At 41.8% G+C, this 22,912-nt stretch overlaps 1 protein-coding gene across 2 annotated transcripts in view; it reads right to left on the bottom strand.

The window, feature by feature from the left end:
• The window catches only part of IPO9 (importin 9), a 29,824-nt gene extending 8,126 nt beyond the window's left edge, over positions 1-21,698 (bottom strand). Inside the window, exons 1-17 of one of the 2 annotated variants that reach the window (XM_035889730.1) lie at positions 21,640-21,698; positions 20,902-20,988; positions 19,727-19,928; positions 19,194-19,282; positions 18,823-18,909; positions 17,040-17,159; positions 12,362-12,462; positions 10,685-10,743; positions 9,963-10,114; positions 8,771-8,869; positions 8,522-8,628; positions 7,216-7,355; positions 5,373-5,532; positions 4,147-4,373; positions 3,786-3,934; positions 2,717-2,845; positions 1,160-1,435 (exon numbers count right to left, since the gene is read on the bottom strand). In XM_035889730.1, the coding sequence (XP_035745623.1) occupies positions 1,160-1,435; positions 2,717-2,845; positions 3,786-3,934; positions 4,147-4,373; positions 5,373-5,532; positions 7,216-7,355; positions 8,522-8,628; positions 8,771-8,869; positions 9,963-10,114; positions 10,685-10,743; positions 12,362-12,462; positions 17,040-17,159; positions 18,823-18,909; positions 19,194-19,282; positions 19,727-19,787 (1,956 nt within the window). In that variant the 5' untranslated portion in view covers positions 19,788-19,928; positions 20,902-20,988; positions 21,640-21,698. Of the gene's footprint in view, positions 1-1,159; positions 1,436-2,716; positions 2,846-3,785; positions 3,935-4,146; positions 4,374-5,372; positions 5,533-7,215; positions 7,356-8,521; positions 8,629-8,770; positions 8,870-9,962; positions 10,115-10,684; positions 10,744-12,361; positions 12,463-17,039; positions 17,160-18,822; positions 18,910-19,193; positions 19,283-19,726; positions 19,929-20,901; positions 20,989-21,639 lie in introns of those variants that run through there. The other variant, XM_035889729.1, reaches the window with a different exon arrangement.
• Between the last annotated feature and the right edge of the window lie 1,214 nt (positions 21,699-22,912).

Here is a 22,912-nt window from a genome sequence, read left to right on the forward strand (position 1 = left end):
TTTTGTTTTTTTTTTGGGTATTTTTTTTTTTTTTTTTTTTTTTAACAAGATGCAGTTTTACAGTCTGAGTCTTGAAGACCAGGAGCAGAATTCATATGCTGCATATGTCAAAATGTCAGTCTCCAAGTCTGCGGACATCCCTGTATGCTTCCTCAGGGAAAAGCTGCCCACCTCCAGAGGTCCATCTTTCAGGCTAATGCAGGGAAGAGATTCAGTGCTGTGAAAGGCTCGTCTCTCCTCCCCTGGCTACAGGGGCTTCAGGTGACTGCTTCAGATTTAAGCTCCCATCTTTTAAATCCAAAACCAGGCAAAATTAAAGCCGTTCTGAACAGTTACAAATCAACAGTGGTTCTGAGGGGGGGTGGGGCAGAATCAGGGCTTTAAGATGAAATCTGTGCTGACATCTGAATGGTCTTCTTGATTCACCACATGCTGGCTTGAAAAATGCACATACTCTGATTTTTATCAGAGGAATACACAAGATAAAAGGGTTAGAGCGGAGTGCCACAGTGAGGGCAAAGGTGGGATCTTGCCAGAAGGCAGAACTCCTCAACAGTGCCAGCAAAACGTCTTCCCCCAGCTGCTGCTGAGGAACCAGGGCAACCATCACCAGATGTTTTACATTAAGGGCACAGACAAGCAAGACAGGAGAGAGAATGAAGACCACTGGGATAAAATCATTCCATGAAGTGTGCCACTAGAAGTAGGTCAAGGCTAGAAGAGATGGTGATGGTCTGGCCTGGCCTCTCACCTGATACAGGCCAACTACGCCTCCTGCCCACCAAAAGTTCACCTGTTCTCAACTCACAGACATTTATCCTTTAATACAGCACAAAAGTACTCAAACCCACATGCTGCCTCTGCCACAGCATCCACACTCGGGCAGTTCTTGTCCCCTCTAAAGGTTCACTGCTTGCAAGCACAAGGTCATGAGGGATTATTTAAGGTGCATTAAAGCTTACCCACAAGAACCTGTCTTACCCCATAATCCGGACAACTCTGTATGAGCAGAGCAGGCATTTTCCTGACTACTTCGAGAAAATATGTAGACCCTCCAATTGCAGTAGCCATAAATAATCAGGCACACAATTAAAAAAAAAGACAACAATTTCTGGCCCTGACACTTCTACTTATTCTCCTCAATGCCCAGCCTGCTCACCTGCATTACACTGAGCGTCTCCGCTTGTTGCATTTTGCTCAGGATAGCTCTCAGGATCTGGTCCAGATTCTCTCCCAGCTCACTTCCTGCTTTCGAAATTAAAGTGGAGACCAGCCTGCCCACAAAGGCAGCGGTGAATTCTGATGTCCTTGGATCTAGAAGCTGGCTCACCACCTGCATCACATACCACAGTCCGTTGTGGCCTTGCTCATCATGCCATTGTGCAATTTGCTCCAGTGCCACTGAGACGTACGCACGCAGACACTCGCCACCGTTCTAAACAAGAAAATCATCACGTTAGAATTTCCCTTTCTAGGTAAAGAAGTGGGGAGGCGTGGGAAGACACCTCCTTTCATCACCCGAAAAAGACCCTTAACCAAGATGAAAACAATGCACAAACTGGTGGCATCCGTAAAAGATCCAAGCTCTCTAACGCACAGTAAAACGAGTGCCTAAATTTAAAAATAATTTCTACAGACTTCAGTTCATTAACAAGTACAAAGTTCTTCACTGCCCAGGCAGCTCTCAGAAAATCATCTAGTAACACAATCTGAAGTAGCTGCAGTTTTGTGCCAGTCTTGTTACTCAGAGAAATTCCAAGAGATTCTAAAAAGTGAGAGATGAAGACAGCAAAGTGTCGCACGAACAAAACACAACCCAGCAGCCAAGCTGCAATCTTTTTGAATTCTTCTTAAAACAAAGATCCAGCAGAGCAACCAGCACACTGGCCTCCAATCTCTTCTTGCTGGTATCCAACCTCTTCTCACTGGCATGTTGTATAGGGAAAGCCATTTCCACGGTCTGTATTCATGTGGCCAAGGCACTACAAACTCCTTACATAAGGAATGAAACCAGCTTTATTATTTATGTGCCAGCTAGTAGCTGGAATGAAAAGGCACCCTGCACTTTTAGCCTCTGACACTTTTTCTTCCTTGTTTTAAATACTCTAAAGACATCATCAGGTAATAGCAGAGCCTGCCAACAAGCACAGCTCAGGCACTACCGCTGTTTGAGATGAATCCTTGTTCTCCCTCCATCCCATGCCTGGCTCAGTCACAAAGATGTTTGCGCTCCCCTTCCCACCTAAACGAGTACAGGAGAAAAATGCTAGAAGGAGGAGGTCTAGAAGGTCTGTGCAGGAGGTCTTTTACTTCCCTATGCCTGAGCGTGTTCATGAACACGCCTAGGAATGGCAGGGGCTGTCATGAAAGTTATTATGGGGGAAGAAAAGCAATAAGGTTTTGGGGTTTTTTTGTTTGGGTTTTGGGGGAGTTTTATGTGCTCCAGAGCCCTAAAATAGAAAAAAACAATCAAGGCTGCTGCTTTACTCACTCCAGTCCTCCAAATTAAGGAATGAACAGTAGAAGTCATTGCAGGCCCTTGAACAGCAGTACTTTCATGATAAACTGGAGCTCACAGAGACTCCTGAGGAGCTGCTGATACAGCTATTGGCAAGCAAAGCCTGGGTTCCCTTAAAGGCCACGCAACCTGTCTTACTCGGTCACCTCTCTTGGACTTGCATAGCCCTGCAATCCTCACCACTCCCCACGGTGTTACCTGCATAGTAGCATTGTCATCTGTGTTCAAGCTGCACTGAGCCACTGCAGGGAATGCTTGGCAGATCAGGAGCTGGGAGAGAGGAGGTTTTGTATTCCTCACAACTGTGGTCAATATATCAATAGAGGTCTGAAAGGAAAACACAAACAAAAGCAGTGTAACAGCAGCAGCCATGGTACGCTGTCAGCATTATCCACCACTGGTGCAAGCATCAAAGGCGTAAAGTGAAGGGATGTGACCCAGTACTGTGATCACATCCTGATTCTACAGCCTAGAATGTTTTTTTTTTTTTAAATCAGAGGACCTTGGAGGCATGCACCCACAGCATCACTGTATTTGACATGGACACACGGTGTGCGCTGTAAAAGTTCCCAAGGCAGTTCAAACATGAAAAGCAGCATAACCATGTAAATATGGCAAACAGTTTCACGCTACCTCAATGCATTCTAATCAGTACAGCCAGAGGACTGTTCTAGCTGACTTGTTCCATTTTGTTTATATTGATTTAAATTTATTTTAATTACCCATGAGTGATTGTTATAATCTACCTATTGATTGGTATGACTGTAAGCATATTGATAAAGATGTTTATGGGTTTAATTCCATACAATCATTCTACATAGTCAATGCTTAATCTGTTATAAGCTGACTTATTATAGAAAGGACAAACCCGTATAATTTATCTCCAGTAATTTACATATACGTGACATATAAATCAGAAAAAGTCTTACAAAAAAGTGCAAGGAATGGTTGTGTACCCTGTGGAGAACATTCCACCAAAAAAGAGGAGACTGTTCTTGGTGAAAGATGGCTATGTCAAAGCAAAACGACTAGGGATACGCTGTGGAAGAAGGCCAGAGGAGCAATTTAACATTAACTTTTGGAAGCATCTCCCCCCCCCCACCAGCAGTGTGCCTTCTCTCCACAAAGAAGGCTCTGCCGATGATCGAAGTCACTGCTCCGAAGAAGTTGAAAAGCAACCTCTCTACTCTTTGCAGACCAGCCACCCTATACATTAAAGAACAGGGAACCATCTCCAGCTAAGACCATGTACCACTGTAGCACTTACTGCACAAAGCCCTGCTGGGATCTTGTCAGCAGGGGCCTGCATGATGCTGACAAGAGTTGGTATTAGCCTCATCTGCATTGGACCCTGGCAGGCTTCTATCTGAGCTAGCTCCTTAAAGATATCTTGGGCAAGAGAAGCAACAACTGGATCTGGAGAGAGAAAGCACCATTTACTAAAACATACTAACAAACACATCTCAAGTTTTGCTACTGCTATTTTCAACAGGCAAAGCAACAAGTTTCCCCTCTAGCTTTACTGTTGAATGAATCAATGTTCATTCAATTACCATTTATTAAGTTTTCAGCACCAGGATGCAGTAGCAAAACCAACTGTACTTTGAGAATGTAACTTGAATGCATACCGTTACTGTACTTCAGAAATATTGCAATCGTGAAGGGGCAGATTTTGTTCTCCACACTTGCTGTAAATGCTGGGTCTACCGTACAGACAATGCACAGTGTCTCCATCACAAGGTTTAGGACCTCTGAACTGAACTGAGTTGCCAAGTGGATCAGTCCATCAAGAATGCTAGGAAGGAAAGGCTGCAACACATGGGTGCTCTCAGAGATCTTCAGCTGGTCACAGTAGCTAGACAAGAAATTTGGATAGAAAAATACATATTGAATATATTAAAGCGAGGTATACATTTAACACTAGATGACATATAAGGGGTTATTTCACCCCACCCATTCTTTTTCTTGAAGTTCACTCCTCTAGGACCTTTCCCCATCAGTCCTTGATCTCTAAACAGCTCAGCTATCTTTCCTCCTCACTCCATCCTCAATGGTTGGCAGAAGCAGAGCTGAACCGAGTGATGTTAAAGGCTTCCACCACCTCTTAGTAACAATTCTCTCTTAAGAACTGCCCACCGACGGAGAAAATAAACCTTGAGGAAAAAGTTAGTTTGAGTGAGAGACTCACTGCTTACAACATCTGTAATCACTGTGGTTCTACAAGTGAGATGGGGAAGAAAAAAACAATTTCAGGAATAACCAAGTTGTAAGTCTCTGCCTTTACTCATCATCATTTCGGTGCAAACAGAAGATGAGGTGGTTTTGGGGGGTGGGGTGGGGAAGAGTAGTTCTTCTGCGTGTTTTTTGTGTGTGTTTGTTTTTAAAATAATGTTCAATTTTCACATTAGAATCAGTACAGGAGATCTTCCCTTCTTGCAACTTATTTAGAAAAACAGGATGCCAACTCCTCCCCTCCCCAACCATTCCTTATTGTTGTGATTTGCTCTGCAAGCCCATATTATGTCATTCAGCCACCTCTGTGACTGAACAGGAGTAACCTTGGTTTCATTTGTATGCTTTCCATTCTATCCAGTTCTGCTTCTCTTTGGGACTGTATCCATCAAAATGTTTTATTGTAGCCAACCTTGAATCTCAATTTCATATTCCTCATTAGAGTTATTCCATTTTGAACCCGCTCGCTTACACTTTTTAGGTTGACATCTGTTTCATTCAAAGCAAAGGCTTCCACCTTTGTCTATATAGAAACATTATTAATATTTTAACATACCAGTTTTATATGTGTAATTTAAACTACCTGTCCCTGAAGCTTTGGAATATCTTAGTGTTTACTTACCCCCAGATAGCTCTGACTGCAGAGATTCGGACAGAAGGAGGCTGGGTTTCATGTAGACCACTGACAGTAGCTTGCAGGAACTGCTGGATTAGTTCTGGAGACATAGCCACTGTAAAACGGCTTGCGGCCCACAGAGCACGACCCAGGAGAAAAGGAGACACTGAAACAAAACAAAAAACACCAGTGGTTTTAGAGTAAGTTTTATGAGTTTAAAATTACAGCTGCTTCCAGCCATTATCCAAAATTTTGTTATCCCAGTAGGAAAATGGTACGGTATGACACAGAAGATCGGTACGCAGGCACGCAAAGTTTTTATTTATGGGCAGAATCCAGTCTATTTCCTTAGTTATTTCAATAAATGATTTCTCATTTCTTTAAAAAACCCCTCTTCTTCCCTCAGCTAGTTACACTGGAATTTGTTCATCAATACAGCAATACATGCCTTAGAGATCATCAGAACACAAGCAAAGGAAGAGAACGAAGGCTTTTTCAGTAATTCCTGTTCACCTCGCTCAATATCCTGCCCCCAACAGCAGCAAATAGCAAAAGCTTAGGGGACAGAGCACATATACAGGGATCTTCTATAGATACTTCTCTAGTTTCCAGCCATCACCTTGTAATTACAGAACATAATGTTCAACAGCACCAGAGAACAGTGAATGCTCATTATCTACTCGCCTGTTTACAGTTATCAAGGTATGAGGTATCTTTATCACACTTAACTCTTCTGCCTTTTCAGGCTAAAACTATCCTTAGGCTATGCTCAAACAGATGATGCTCTCTATTTCTCAGCATCTTTACTGCAATTATTTATACTCCTGCAAGTATTCATTTTAAGATGAGGACATAAAAAATTCCATGCAAGATATATAACAAGAGAAAAGCTTTGTTTTCTAAGCAAGTATTATAAAAAGCAAGACTTCTTTGTCTTATTACCATTACTGAGCATTAAACAGACATCCTCTGAGAACTATATATGCTGAATCCAGGAGCTTCTGCTTGAGCACGATAGCTCATTTACAACCCAATACCACATATGTAAGTGTGTGTAATATGTAAATAGCTGAGGTTGGGTTTTGTACCTGCTTTACACACTATGCACTTTGCACAGTATTTCTTCATTCAAAATTAAATCAAAAAAAGAAAAAACCTTCTTTGTAATCAGATAAACAAGTGTTTCTATGATGAAAGCAACCAGCAATTTGTTTTTCTGCGCTGACACAACTTAATGTGGACTCACCAGTAATGCTCGTATTGGCTTAAACTTCTCAAATGTTAGTTATTTGCAAGGACTCTCCATGTCAAACTTTCAACAACTTTAACTTTCTTGCATGCTGATGTAGGATAACAGAGCCTGCACAGATCCCAGTAACAGGATCCCACTCAGCTAGGAATTTTATCTGAATTCATGTGCTACGACTAGTGTCAGCCCCAGTGTAAAAAAACCAGGATGGTATGTTGCTGCTGGAATTCTGAAGCCTGTTAAACACCACTGGTGTCTTTCCCAGGAACTGAGACAAGACAACAGGACAGCTATTTTCCACCAAGTTCCCCAAGCAATCACTGTTTCACCTCCAAGCCCAACAGGCTCAAGCATCCAGACAACAGTGAGCTGCAGCCAAAGGCAGAGTGTCCTACATTTAAATGACTTGTACTGGACCTGGTAGCACGTGTAAACTCACAAGATAAGATCTACGCCCTTTCACCTGTACAATGTGCACAACTGCATTTCACAACACCACAGGCATACAGCAACCTGATACATCAGACACTTCTGTTTGTAAGAGATTTCCAAGGTCTGGCACTCAGCAGTTACTCTTAGTAATAACAAGGGCAATTGTACCTGAAAGGTTGAGGTCTGCAAGAACAACATTTGTCAGGAAACCATGCATATCAAAATGTATTCTACCATTCTTCACGCTGTCTGTAATAATAGACTTCACAGAGCCCAGGGCCAGCATACAAGCTTCATGTATTTTCCACCTGCAAAAGAATTCAGATGTGCTTAGGTTTTTCCCCCAACATTGCCTCAATAAATAAATAAAAATTCTGAAGGGAAACCGTAAATGGTTTTTGGTTTAAGTTACCACAACTATTTTCTTGATTCCAAAGCAGAGAATTTAAAAAGACTCTGAAAGAAATGAACATTTGTAAAACTCAGTAAATTGGGGGCTTGGAAACTCATCCAGAAGAGGCAGCATTCTCAATCACTTTCTAAAATACTGGTTGAGTAATTGTTACTTCTTGTGCCAATTTTGTTCCCATAATAAAAAAAGAAATGAGACTTTTCTATGAAAGATCCAACTGTGCCTTACTTGATTATTCTATGTGCAGAAGCACTGTGATACCCCATACATGAAAGGTTTAAAAATATATATTTTACATTACATTTTGTTAACTGTGATTAAATAGTTTTTAAATAGGGCAAACATCACTTCTCCTTGGTTTTATTTGTGAAGCAAATAACCTACTTTATAACTTAGCACAGTTAAGGCAGATGGGACTCAATGTCCAGTTTCTCTGACATTCGGTTGCTGCTCACTGTATAGAGCGGCTACTCTGACACCAATATTCAAAATAAACACAAACACCGAACTAATGCACTGTAAAACCAAGAGAGAACAGTTATGGAACAGAAACCAGGTACTCTTGCAGTTGAGCTTTCTCCTCCTTATCCACAAGTAACATTTAAAACTGCAACTTTGAAGTTCTAAAACTGAACACATACGTCTACATGCAGCACCTATCTCTCCTCTTTATATCAAGTAAAATAAGATATGCCAGAAATTTTGAGCTCAATTAACTGAACAGAAAGGGAAAGCATTGCCAATTTCTCTTCAGATTGTGTATAACTAATTATAGTTTCCAACTATATGTTTTAAGGAATTGTCAGGGTCCAGAGGGAGGGAGCCTGGGGACAGTGAGCTTGTGCTAGGAAATGCTGAAAGTATTCCAGATGAAGATTTGGCCAGCTGGCTCAAGAACTGCTGTACTTCCTTTTTCTTCTTCTAATCAGAGTTCTCAAGTTTCATCCTTGTCCATCAGTAGAAGCGTCACGAAAAAAATGTGATTAAATTGTGCTGCACCCAATGCTGCAGAAGAGCCTGCCGTTCATATCGGTATCGTTCTCTCCTGCCCCATCTCCTTACCAGTGCTCAGCACCATTGTTTTTAGCCTGCTCAGCTTCTTGTAAATGTCTTGTAGCTGCTGCAGCCAAAGCAGTTGCACTCTCATTCTGGAAATCAGCAGCCACAGCCTGCGCAGAAGGAAATGATAACACTTATTTGTACAGACTTTTAAAAATTGGCCTTTTCTCCAAACGTCCTTCATGAAGCTAGGTTTATTATTTGTTGCTACTATTATTTTGGTCGTATCTAAATGTGGAACACATTTCATACCAGCAACAGATCCTGTGCAGCAATCCTCACTGTATAGGAAAAAGTATCATCATCTTCATCCTCCACAAACTGTTGTGGATTTGCAGTCCAAACTTTTATCTGAAACAGAAAGGAGACAAGAAGGACAGGGTGGATGACTAACCCAGAGCACCATCGGTAAAAGGGAGCTTTTCTGTTCCCAGTAATCTGTTTTGCAAAACTACTTTCAGAATTTTTCTCTGCCATAAGGAGTCAGTCTTCAACTGATTTTTCTTACATTCTATAGGAGAAACCTTTGAAAAGACAACACCCTCTCTGTTCTGAGCTCATCCTGCTCTTCTGCTCCTCATTTGAGATCAGAATTTGACAAAACTAATGACTGACCTGGAATCAATGCTACACAGTTTTATTTATAGATGAGGAATGGGAGAAGCAGATGAATGTTTAACAGAGTGACTGTTTTTTTGCATACCCACCTAAACAAAAAGACAAAGGCTGTCAGGCTTGGGAGGCCAGGAGCCATGTAGAATTTCAGTACAAGTTATTGCATACCACTAGCACAATTTTTTTCACTATCACAGAGACCTGGCTATCCCTTTCAACACAATAATCCTCATTTTCACAACATAATACTTCATGAAGGAGTGAAGAAAGAAAGCCTCAGGGAGTTGAAGTTGTTCAGCCTGGGGAGAAGGTGGCTCCAGGGAGACCTTGTTGCAGCCTTTCAATAATAGGAAAGATGTAGACTTTTTACCAGGGCTTGTCGTGACAGAACAGGGGGCAACAGTTTTAAACTGAACAAGGGTAGATTTAGACTAGATATGTGGAAGAAATTCTTTACTATGAGGGTGCTGAGACACTGGAATATGCTGCTCAGAGAAGTTGTGGATGCGCCATCATTGAAAGTGTTCAAGGTCAGGTTGGACGAGGCTTTGATCTAGTGGAAGATGCCTCTGCCTGTGGCAGGGGGGTTGGACAAGATGATCTTTGGAGGTCCCTTTCAACCCAAACCATTCTACGATTCTGTGATTTGCTGTCCATGTTACACCGTTTAGGAATATTTGGATGCTATTGCCCTAATTCCTGGCACAGCAGAGTGACAGAACAGCCTATTAGATTACAGCAGCTTTCACGCACTGAAACTCTTCCTAGGACATTAGCTGTTTTAAATCCCTCATCTCATTTGCTTCTAACACAAGACAAACATGCTCACCTGCTCCTCTGTGATCTGCATATAAAGGAGGATGTAATAGATCAGCTCTGGCAAAGCCTTCTTCACTGTGCTCTTAAATTTGTTGTTTTCCAACAAGGCATGAACAAATTCAAATATGCTGAACACTAGATTTTCAAAGCCCAATACTTCACCTGAACAAAGAAGTGGGGGGAAAAAAAAAAAAAAGAACATGACTGAATATGCCAACATACAGAAAGGCAGAAGTGAAAACAAAAACTGTGGCTGAATATGCTAACGTATAGAAAGGTACAAAGAGGTGTCAAATATAATTACCAACGGTTAGCTTGTCTGACGAGATAATGTTTATTCTTACTCCTGGACTAGCAAGGGCAGCAGCAGCCCCAGGAGGATGTCTGACCTCATCACTTTGTGCTCTCTTCCCATCTCACCGCACACCCCTCATTAAAACTGATCAAGCTCAACCTAAAACCTGGTTGGTTTTCTTTTGTCCCATTACTTTTACTTCAAAATTGTTGCAGAACTCACTCCTTGAGTCATTAGAAAACTTAAATTACACAGCTTCATTGATCACAATCACATGTAACTTGCAAAGAAGTGATGGACACTGTTCTAACACCATAAATGTACCTTTAAGCACGATCTCCTACAGCGTTCCTGTCACTGTTTTGACAACAATAATATTAGGTAAGTCCATTCCTCTTCAAAAGGGAAGGCAAAAGTGCAGTTTAATGTGTTCTTACCATCAGAATCCACAGGGTCCTCCACCTCTTCTGTGTAATTTACTTCTGTTCTTACATAAGTGCACAGAGTTAAGTAAATATGTGTATTTCTAAAGAACTGGATCTATTTGGGAACGAACCTGTTCCTATCTTAAAATTCCTGATAACTAGGAAAGTTTTCTTTCTTAAAAAAGATCTTTGACTTTGCACATAGTCCTGTGTTTCAGAGAGACGACAAGCCCCAGGAGCTCCTGGCCTTGTGCGCTGCGCAACTTCAAAGACCACTTCCACATCACTTTAGTACATCCTTTAGATCATTTGTTTCACTTAAACCAAAGCCTCCAAGGTAACCCAAAACTTCATTTATGTTAAAACTTTGCAAGAACAGAACCACTCAGACTCAACTCTTTCCAGGGGACAATGAGCCAGTTCAACACTTTACTGCTGCCGAAGGGTGAGGAGCCACTCCATGATCCCACATGCTACCTTACGTTGGCTCTGCTCCTCATCAGGCCTCTTCATAAGCCTCCAACTCTGGGAAGTGGCAGAAAACTAACCTGGGCGTGGGGAGGAAGGAGGTTTCTTTAGGGGTGGTGAATTGAAGGTCCAAGAAGTGGCAGAGCAAACACAAGGGGAGGAAGGACAAGACTCTCCCCTTTTGCAAACAAAAAACTATTTTGTCAGCTCAGCTACCAGCAGGACTGCAGTGGGAGTCAGAACAGGAGAGGGAGAAATATACCATCAAAAATTTAACAAACAGCTCCTTGTATTTTAACAGGTGTCTAAGAACACAAACAAACAATCCCCTCCCCCTAAAAAAACAGCTGACCCTGAAACTAGAGAGCATCTCCTTGCTCCAGAACTAGGGCTACTTCTATGGTCTCCCTGCCCATTTTCACTCTACAAGAGCCCATCACCCAATATGCAGTGGGATTCTGAAACACAAGACTATGCAAGCAGCTCTGTTATAAAAAGGTCTAGATCTATGATCTCTAGAACAGTCATTCTTATTAAATTACAGAGGAAAAGCTCAGACAACCCTTACTCTATTATCGCAACAGTGTCCAATTCTGGTGTTTATACCAAAAATTTAGAAAAAGCAACAAGAAGGCTCAGTATTCTACAATTACTGTCTCATTATAAAAGGTTAAAAAAGCAACATTTGGATTAACAATATGGAAAAATTTGACTTGTCAGTTTGCAAGTACTGGAAAAACTACCAACAGAAGACCTCTAACATGGCCAACTGTGCAGTGGATTAATGACTGTTACAAAATTCAAAAGGCAAATCAACTTCAGCAGCAAGTGTAACCAGCCCTTAGGTCTGCTGTAGCAAGTGATACTGTAGACTCTCCCTTCCCTGTGGTCATTCACCGTGACTAGACATCTTTCTAAAAACACAATTTTCATCAAAGAGTACCAGAAACAGTGCAGAGATCGGCTGCAATTCTACAGCCAGTATAACATGGGCACTCACATCATTCATCATATATGACTTTAAACTTAAAAGAAACTTAGTGGAGCCTACTGATGCAACAGAAACACCCAGTACATCCACACCACAGATGCCTATATTCTGTCTGTCACAGCGGACTACACCATGTTCCATGCTCTTCAGCTGTGTTCAGGTCATTATTGTGTATTAGACGGAGTTTTTCTTGTTCTGTTTTAGTTAAAGCCATTCACTACAAAGGATATAAGGCGGCACTTTCTGTAAGGGTATTCCAGACAATGGGCAGGATCTGCTGCATTGACGAAACCATGTGCTTTGGATAGTTTTTCACAAGTGCTGTCACAGCCTGGAACAAAAATAGAGTATCAATAAGAAGTGAAACTGGGAAAAAACATCAACACACACCCAAATCACAGGCTGCTGTTTCATTAACAATTGAGATAATCCAAAGTCTTCCTGCCACCAAAGTCTCCTCCTCTCACTCCTGACCAGGCAGTCCCCTCACTTGCACAAACTCTTACAAGCAGGCCCCCCTTCACATTTGCTCTTTTGCAGGGAAGCAAAGGGATAACGTGAGATGTACAACCATGGAAATGAAGACAACACAATAATTTTGTGGTAAGGTATACACTCCAATAAAGTAAAACCAGACGACAGGCTATTTCCCACATGTTGACACATGCAAGCAACACATCTGTTTGCACATCCAGGGAACAGTTGCAGATGAAAACACCCACCCAGATCAATTCTCTCATCCATTTCAGCTGCAGACACAGGCAGCTGTGCCAGCCCAACATAGGGGCTATTTTCAGAGCAGCTCAGCAGCTCTACGGCAGATTGAGCCTGGGGTTTCATGAAATCACCCTGATTTAGGGGAGCCCTTTCACTGACGCTTGCCGAAAAGCCTTTGGTATCCTCCAGGAGTCAGAGGACTCTCACTCCACCTAACAGACACCGTCTCCTCCTGCAGGGGCACAGCTCCAGGTATTTTATATTGGTTATAGAAAAGCCCCTCACAAACTGCCTGACTGACGGCTGCTATGAGACATACAGGTATCAGTTTATTTCTGCTTACCCAGTATGAAACACTTTCTCCAGTTGGTTTCTTTGTAGCATTGAGTACATTAATAGAAATTAAAAAAAAAAAAAAATCCAACTTCCAGAAAAAAACCAGCATTCTAGTATCAGTATTAGAGATGAGAAGGCAGCCAGAGATAACGCAGATATGTAAGTTTGAGCATGAGTCTGGTAGGTGCTAAAACGATTACAGAAAAGACCTGTTGAAGCCTCTGGGGAAAAAAAAAAGTTTACGCAGAGGGTCTGAACCTGATCTGCAAGACTGCTGCAAACTCAACACCCTATGGCCACAGTGGCATCTAAAGAGGCTTGTTCCATATGCCACTGCTTATGAACCCTATGCAAGTTTTTCTAAGCTATATTCCAAGACAATCTTGCAGGAAGCATTGCTGGAGTGGCAGGAGAGTTTTTCAATTCAATAGCTCTGCAGCTCTAACAATAGAAGGCTGCATTTGCAAGTTCACTGCTTTCCTGCAGCACAAGTGATTAGAAAAAGAGCACTCTCTCCTGTCAAATGTTGTATTTCAACCCCTGGCCTCTCATTCTGCCAATCCCCACTTCTTGTTTGAGCTAAAAGAAGTGCTACACAGATCTCCTCCTCCTTCCTCCTCTGCCTACCCCCAAGTACCTATTAAATCCTCCAAGAAAATCCTTACCCATCTCTCTTCAGAGCAAAGTCAAGCTGCTCCCCAAGCAGGACGTTTAATGGCCAAGCCAGGCAATAACCAACTGCATCCACACCTGTAGCCTGCATCACCACACAGACACCACAAAATCACCGCTGGGGGAGCAACACGACAGCTCCTGAACCCCTTCCAGCTGTTCCACAAGCAAACATCCAACTGCATCTTGACTAATTGCTCAGCATCTCCTTAAAGTCACTCTGTATTAAATCCTTTGCTTGCTTCACTTCCTACTTTTGCCTTTAGACAGAGAAGGAACCCCCAAATTTGTGGATAAAAAGCTAAAAATATACACTAGCCAGCAGCAGGAGAGCACGCCAAAGTAAAGCGTTCAGTAAGAGTGCAGCAGGTGCAGGTTATGTACTTTGCTCGTGAACTTATGAAATTTGCCCCCAAGACACTGGCCACCACCTTGTCTTCCACCCAAGAACAAAGACAGTATGATTAATTATTTTTTGTAACTAGTTATTTGTTCCAACAGCAGGAAAAATATAAGCATAATGCTTCTGACCCAGCCAATACACAGGTGTCGAAAGAACAGATTTTAAGCATAAGCGGAGAAGAGCTACAGCAAGGTTGTAAGATACTTTAGACTGTTGGTTAATTGGCGCTCTTGATATAATTCCTGCATGCTAAGTACATCATATTTTTATTCCCTTGTTAAGAAATTTGCCTTAACTGTTACCTGTCATGTTTAATCACTCTGTTTCTCTCAAAACAATCAACAGTGGCATATTCAACAACACTGGAATTGGGATTCAAGAATCATTTAGTTGCAGCTCATTCACCCCCAGAGATATTAATTTAATTCATGCTAAACTATCAAACAACAAAACAATAAATTACACCACTGGTATTTTGTTCTAGTCCTCTAGTCCTCCTAGTTGAAAATATTTTTGTTGTGGCCAAACCTCCCTTCTCCTCCAAGGGTTAAAGGCACTGACTTCCTGCTGATAACTGCTTCTAAACTTGTAACTACACTTGGAAAGATTTGGGACAAATTAACAATCAGTGATTTGCTGTGATGTGATCCAACCTACTTACTTTCTTAAACAGGATAACTGTCCTAGCGGATCAGACAGATGTGTATATGTATTATTTATTAAAGCTTTTGACACTGTCCTGCAGAAGATGAAAGCACGACATTTTAGGTCAGTGCTGCCTCGGATTTCCACTGAAAGTCCATGAACCTTGGAGTACAAAGCTCTCAAGAAACAGGGAAGAAGAAAAAAAAAATCTTCCTGTCATTTGCTGCATAGCACTTCATTAAGGAAAAAAAAGATAGGATTGAGTTCGCATCTGGTTGAAAATGTACTATAAAAAAAGTCTCAATTCCCTCCTCCATTGCATCAGCATTTCAAGGGGTTCCTGTAATGATCTCATCTGTAGAGCTGGCTTAACTAATCCCTTGAGGTCTCTTACTTCTGCATTACAATGACTATAAAATCCACTTTTCTGGAAGAGAAGGCAATTTATGGGTCTTTCACCTGAATCCCTTTTCCCTTAGAAAATTGGTATCATCAGCTTAGAAGCCCCAAGTGACAAAACCATGAATTGCCCTGAGTCAACAGCCAGAATACTCATCTTTTCACAAAAAGCCTCCTACAAACCACTTGTCAGCAGCAGATCTCCTGAATTTACTGTTTAAAACCATACTGATTTTCTGCTGCCATCAACGCCACCGAACATACAATAGTGTATTCAGACCGAAATCCTCTCTTGTACTGCACCTACCCAGCAGTGGCCAAAAGCAGATGCCCACACACAATTAAGGAACAGAGCAAGAACACGATGACATTTCCTCAAATACTTCCCCAGCCTGTCACATCTTTCAAGAGACTACTGCTGTGTACCAGTGCAGGCATACAAGTACAAATAGCTCCAACTGCAGCAAGCACTAAAAAAGGACTGGTCTATGGTTAGAGTGAAACTATCAATTACAACTGCTTTCTGCGTAGGCTGAAAACTGCTTCTACTCATTACACATCCGAATGTATATATCTGCAATGAGAGATTCAGACATTCTTGAGCTGCAGCCTGTTCAAAGTGAGATTACACCCTGCAGAGTATCCCCTTCACACTGGCGTTCCTATATATCACTGTCCCGGGAATCCCAGTGCACAGGCAATAGAAAAGGAAAAAACCACAAGAGACACTCTCCCAACAAAACTTGCCAACATCCTGCCCCATTTGGTGCTGCACAGCAAGAAACAAGCTCCTGCTGCTTCCAGTGTAGATACCTGCAACCCCTTACTGAGAAGCAACAGGATGCCATAACCATGGTACTGCCGCCTTTAACAGGACTAAGAAAACAAGTTCCACGACACAGAACTTAGTAGTTGCTAGTTTGTATAATATGATAGCATCCTCCCGGCACTTATTTTCATGGCTCCAGCGCAAAGCTGGTCATTATGAAAAACTTCTGATCCTTGTCTTCAATAACTCTTCCTTATTGTTTTCTTCACTGAATGGGCCTCAGCTGTCCACCTCCAGAATCCTGCACACTGTGACCCAAGTCTTGCTTACCCCAGCACACATGCCAGTAAATGAAAGATCTGGATTTGATTCTGCAACTTATGTTTTTGAGTTCTTTTCTCTCCCGTGCTGCAGGCAGCACACCCTAGAACTCCAGCGCTCTCCCAGCTGTTGAAGGGATCTCCATACCTACACCGGCACTCTTGTCCCCACGCACCGAGCTACATGCACAGAGCGCTCTCCAATCCAATCTTCTTTCTCCAGGAAACCAGGAGAATACGAAGACTTTCCATCTCTCTTTTGCAGAGATAATTTAGCATTAAAGAGCAGACAAGCACTAGAAAAGCACCTGCACACAATAAGTTTTTAAAACTTCACTGCAGCAGAATTCTGCATCATCCAAGATGTCTTAGATCAGTGAATGACAAGGACAGATCGTCCTGTGGACCGATGCCTACAGATCATTTTATGGACAGATCCCTATGGATCTCATCATAGGTATCTTCAGTACAGGCAGAACAATTTGTTTCAGTGTTGCATGGCACTGGGAGCCAAAAAACTTCACTATTCATAACACGAGCAGTACTAGGAGATGTGACATGTGCTCAACCTTCTCTGTTTCCCAGCACATCTGACAGTGTATGGATATTCAATTCTTTCTTTACTTAATCAGTCTTAAGTGACTTACCTTTAAGACTTCCATCTTAAACCCGCTGTCTGATGTAGGTCCATCAGGTATTTGCAAGGCCTGAACAAAGGCCTCTGTGAACTGCTGCACCACAGGAAAAATCAGGACTTTGGCCGCACCCTGGTTACAATCAATGCAAGCACAGGTGAATACCAGACACAGAACCCCCACATCTGACAAGTAAAGCACTAGAAACAATGGAAATTGCACTTTTCTGCCACAAAACCAAAGAGGGATTCATAGCAATTGCAGAACATTGCGAAGTCACATGAAATACTTATTTCAGACATCACTTTGCCTCTCTCCTCAAGCTGAGAACTAAGCTCAGCTGAATCCCACCCTTCAAAATGGCACAGCGCAGAGTGCTACAGAACACACACCTACATCCAAGCTAATCACTTCAGACTCTAAATAGAGATCCAGACAATCCAGTCCGGAGAGTCCCAGGAGCAGCACACATCCTCCTAAAGAGGCACGTTCATTTGATTAGATGAATCATGCCCTGCGCCCTGCCGACTGGACGCCCCCCGGGCTATAAGAGAAACCTGGGGTGACTACATCACACACCAGCAATTACACTGAGCCCTACAGACAGCATTTCCCTCCCTCCTGAGCCGCCCTCCCCCAAAGCAAACAAGCTCTTTGCAAGCTGAGCATCAACAGCTGGCCTGAAGATTACAGTGATGATTCTTCCTAGGAAAATGCAGTAAATATTTTTCCAGATGTCAAAGCACTCCATAAGCAGTGCTTGGCAGAACAAGTAATACTGGACAAAAATAATTTTATTGAGAATATTCCTCATAACTCCATAGCTAAGACAGCAAAGCTGTATGCTTAAATAAACTATGAAATACCACCTTAGCAATTTATAGAAAACAAAAGAAAAAGAGGTAATCTTTTTAAGTCGAATTTCAATAGGAGAAGTTTTGTCTACAATGTAAAGGACATTTTCAGCCCTCCTCCAGAATAAGACAGTGGGGAGCTATTACTGTCTTTTGGATACTGGTACCAGCTGCATGATATTATTGCATAAGTAACCTTGTCAGTGCAGTAGAGATATGGTGTAATTATCAGAACTTCCCAAAAGCCTGCACCGAATTGCTCCCTGTGCAAACAGGGAGGAAACAGCAGATATAGCCACTCAGCAGCGACCAGCCACTAGACTGAGAGTCACCCTTTCCTACCCTCAGCCCCCAAAAAGTTTAAAAGAACCATTTATTGTCTGGGGAGTGCTGGGAAACCCACTTGTCAAAGGCCACATAAAATGCAGATGTGCTCAGAGCCAGACAGAAGACTCTCGTATAAAGCTGCTTAATGACACAGTGTTTTATTTCTTAAGACCTATTATTTTAAAATTTTGTTTTGCTTGGTTTCCACTACCCCTTTAGGAACAAAAGGCATGCATGCTAAAGCAACTGATGAAGTTCCAGGGGCCAGAACACACAGTTCACCTGGAGACAGGAAGCTATGACAGGGATTTCCAAACGAAGGGATGATATGCTATCTCCTCCCCATGCTGACTCCCCTTTCCCTGAGTTGTTAGGAGCACATCTGTCGATACGCCACAGGTTAAACTTAATTATGGAAACCAAGTCACAGTATCAAGGCATGCATGTAAAGGAGGGCGTTAGCCACTTTACATGTATTAAATTACACCCTCTTCCCCAGAATTACAGCTGTCAGAATACCTAATTCTCCATCATGCCATTTTCATATTAACAATTATTTAGAACCTCGCTCAGTTTGATTTCAATGTACATTGTAGGGTAAGTTAAACTCTTGCCTTTTCCAATTCCTCCATGTTACAGATCATGTGGGCACAGGTGGTAAATATCTCCACTGCACGCGACCTTGTGCGAATACCATACACCTAGAAAAAATTTTAAATAATAGATCAGGAATACAAGACACTTATTTCCTTTAATTTTCTTTTAGTTGTATTTATTTTTGCTTTAACTTTATTCTCTTATTTTATCCTTGGCTTCAGCATTTCTGTTGAAACATTAGCTGCCATCAACTATCACATCATCAAGAAAATTCTTTAAGTCTAACTCACACTACAGTACAGCTTAACCATTAAATCTGGAGTTTCTCTGCTCCAAGAAACATTCCCACTAATGTAATTTAGTACTAACTTCATAGTGAAGATCATACCTCTGCCATTGTGAAAATTTTGTACATCTCTGGAAGAATAACAGGAGCAACAAGTGGCATCTGTGTGTCTGTCACTTCCCGCGTAAACTCTAGAAAACGGAAGAAGGGAAGTTTGTATGAGAAAGCAGATTTGTAGGTAACAGCAATGATGGAACCTTTGGGAAACAGCAACAACATACTGGAAACACACTGATTTGTACTTGACTAGACCAGTGTCATCTGGCCCACCCATGGCAATCCTTGGAGGCAAACAAAAATATCACACTAAAAATTGCAGGTATCTGGAAAACACGGTGTTGCAATCGAGGTTCCTTCTGAGCTACAAACTCTAGCACAGAACCTTCTTCCTCAGCTTTCATGACATCTACTGAGCATGCAATTCAGCCGTGACTGACAGGCACCACACCCAGCAGAAGAGAAACAGCAAATTCCAATTTCTTCAATTTGGAGTTAAAAGGGATAGGATAGTAAGGTAAGGAAAAGCCTAAGCTGCTTCCTACATCAGCCTTGCCAAAGCTCTCACGTACACATACCTGTAAGCACTCTCATGGCTCCATGCACTGCATTCACATCTCCACTAACCAGCATCTCCATCAAGAGATTGAAGAGCTCGGGCCAGGCTTCAGGCCAGTCCCAATGGGCGATTGCTGAAACTGCATAAGCAACACTCGAGCGCACTTTGCTGATCGATTCTCTCAGCCCATTGGGTAAGAGCTCCCTAATGGCAACTTTTGCCTGTAGAGAATAACGTTATTTAGCAAAACAGATCCCCAGTCACAAAACAATTTAATAAAAATAATTTTATACCTATGACTGTATCCTGATATTGATTCAACATTGGCTTTACAAAATGAATGCTCATGAGACAACAAAACCTTGCACACTACACCCTGTAATTTTTTTATGGAAGACTGCATGGTGTGTTGTAATGTAGCACTCTTCTCCCAGAGAGCACTCGGCCAAGCATACAATAAATAGCTCACAGCTGCAATTAGATAGGATGTAGATATCTCCATGGAAGATGTCCAGAGTTAGCCGAGATAAATCCCAGCTCCAGCGTCAGGACTATGTTTGCTTACTTTGGAAGATTTTAGTAAATGAGAACTAGTCACCCAACCCTGCAGGGCCAGGGAAAAAAAAGCCAGCACTCCTGGGGCATAATTCACAAGATCTATTTCAAGTAACTATCTCTGGATGGGATGAATCATTCCCTAGATGTGAAAGATGGTCCAGTCAACATTCAAAGTGGCAAAGGGCTGGAATCTCTGGCCATTTTAGCTGTTAAGATACTCCTACTGAACAGATTTTTAACAAAACCCAGCAGAACTTTAAACTGAAATTTGTCATGGGAAAATACCCTTTAAGTCCCAAGCTGAAAACCACAAGATTTAGCAAATCTCTGAAAAAAGACTGCCAGAATCAGTATTTGTAAAACTTACAAAGCAGCTTTCTTCTAGTCTTGATCTTAGAGCAGCAGAAACATTATGGCTGAACTTTTCCTACAGAAATTAGCCCAAGCTTCTCAAGTCTAGTGTTGTTTTAAGCAACTGAAAACAGATTTTCAAAGTGGAAAACATCAGAAAACCTTAACTGAAGCCATTAATCCTTATAATACACAAGGGCACTGACACTTTTTAAACCACCTACAAAGTTAATATTCTTGATGGATAAAGTGTCTCAAAGTAGACAACATGAAACCAGTTCTTACCCTTTCCGTGGTCTCTGGAGGTCTAAACTTTTCTGACTGAGAACACCAGTGAGTTTCCACATACTGTTTCAAAATGACAGACGCTAGCTGTATTAGAAGAGAGGTCAAAAATCAGCAATAAAACGTGCAACCACAGTGTCACCCCAACCCATTTGCTCAGTCTCCCATCCCATCATGCTGCTTTTAGAGGTGTGACAGGGCTTGCCAAAAAAGCTAAATTTTTTGAAACGGACAAAAAAAGTTACCGCAGAAAAAAGATGAACCGATGGTCATTCACTGAGCAACGATGGCCTGTACAGCACTGACACAAGGCAGCAGCTTTATTTCCTCACCTCTAAAAAGGCACAAGGTACGGGCCACATGGCAACTAAAGAAATACAGAACCTACACTTCCCTTTTAAGGAGGAAAACACCTACAGAAAGAGCTGCTGCAAAGACAAGTCACACTTCTGCTTCCTGATGTCCACTACCCACCTAATAAGTTATGCCCATTCCCAATACAGTACTGCCTCAGCACCAGGTTTATTAAGTCCAAAAAGTACTATTTTCAAAAAGGTAAGTTTATAACACCTGTATAATGTTGAAGGAGAAACTGATGGCTCTAGAGAAACGTAAAAGAAAATGGAGATGCAGTAATTGAAAGCTACCTCCAATTTTTCACCCAGAAATATGAGATGATATTTTAAAAACTAAGGAAACTACCATCAAAATTCTTTTTACAGTTCCAGGTAAACTCACCTGACGGATCGCCAGAGCTCCCTGGGGATCTACAGTCAGTTCTGCTAAATGAACACCAAATTCTGCAAGAAAAAAAAGTTGGTATCATAACTTTTATTCCCACACAGCAAAACTCAAAGATTTTTGGAGAAAGACATCATACCCGCTGAATGACTCATATGTGGGAAGGAGAAGACAATTCCAAAGCGTAGCTACTCAAATGAATCACAAGTATTAATTTGCCCTTGTAGTCTCTGCACAAACTTTATTTATTTTCTCAGCATCTTAATTCTTTTTCTCATGGGTAAAAAATTTTGCAACACAGGTAAACAACAAGCAAATTGTTTACACTTTAAAAAACATCTTATCTACAATGTAACATCATTAGTCAAGTCTCAGTCAAGTCCCTACATGAGGGATGCATGGATAAGATCCAGGATCTGGTCAGACAGAAGGCTGTGAGCCAGCAGCCCCTTTTTGGACAAGCTGGGTTCATCCAGAAAATTATTTGGAAACATCATTTCAGCTGTCCCAAAACACAGCTAAGACAGCTCAGAACACACCAAGCGCCTTCCTGAGCAAACCCTGCCCAAGCATACCAACACCAGAAACAGCCTATACAATCATTCAGGCTGCGGGACCTTCTCCAGTAAGAAATTTGTCCAGAAAAAGCAAAAGCTTCTTTTAGTTGCCAAGCAAGTTCTATAACAAAGGCAAAATTAAAACACTTGTACCAATTCTGTTGATGACTGAGCACAGGAAAAAAAACAGGAAGAGCAGCTGTTCTGGTATGGTAAATCCATATGCCTCGATAAATTTGCTTAAAATTGCAAGTTTAAGTTCCGGGTCGCTGATAACTGTACTAAATACTTCATTTAATTTTGCTATTCTGCTTAAGAAATGCATTCGTGAGGTTTTCAGTTCTGTGGAGCAGAAGGCATGCCCTGAGGTCCCGCTAGCACAACCCGACTCCCATGGACAGGACTAATGTTCTTACAGCATCCCTGACAAAAAATTCTTGTGAAAAAGTTCTGCAACTTTCCTTAGCAGCATTTGTGAGTGCTTCATGAATGCGGTTATCTGAGTTTCTCCTAATATCCACCTCACTTGTAAGAGGCTTTTCTGGGTTGGGAGGTAATTGCCTCTCACTTTCCCAAGCTTACACTGAACATGCCCAGTTCCTTCAACCTTTCTTCATAGATCATGCATTTAAAAAAAAAAAAAAAAAAAAAAAAAAAAAAAAAAAAAAAACCCCCCTTTTTCCACCTTCAACAAAAAGGGGCCCCCCCCCTGA

This window comes from Egretta garzetta, unplaced genomic scaffold (genome assembly GCF_000687185.1).
Source record: "Egretta garzetta isolate BGI_Z169 unplaced genomic scaffold, ASM68718v1 scaffold202, whole genome shotgun sequence".
In the NCBI taxonomy this organism is placed as follows: domain Eukaryota; kingdom Metazoa; phylum Chordata; class Aves; order Pelecaniformes; family Ardeidae; genus Egretta; species Egretta garzetta.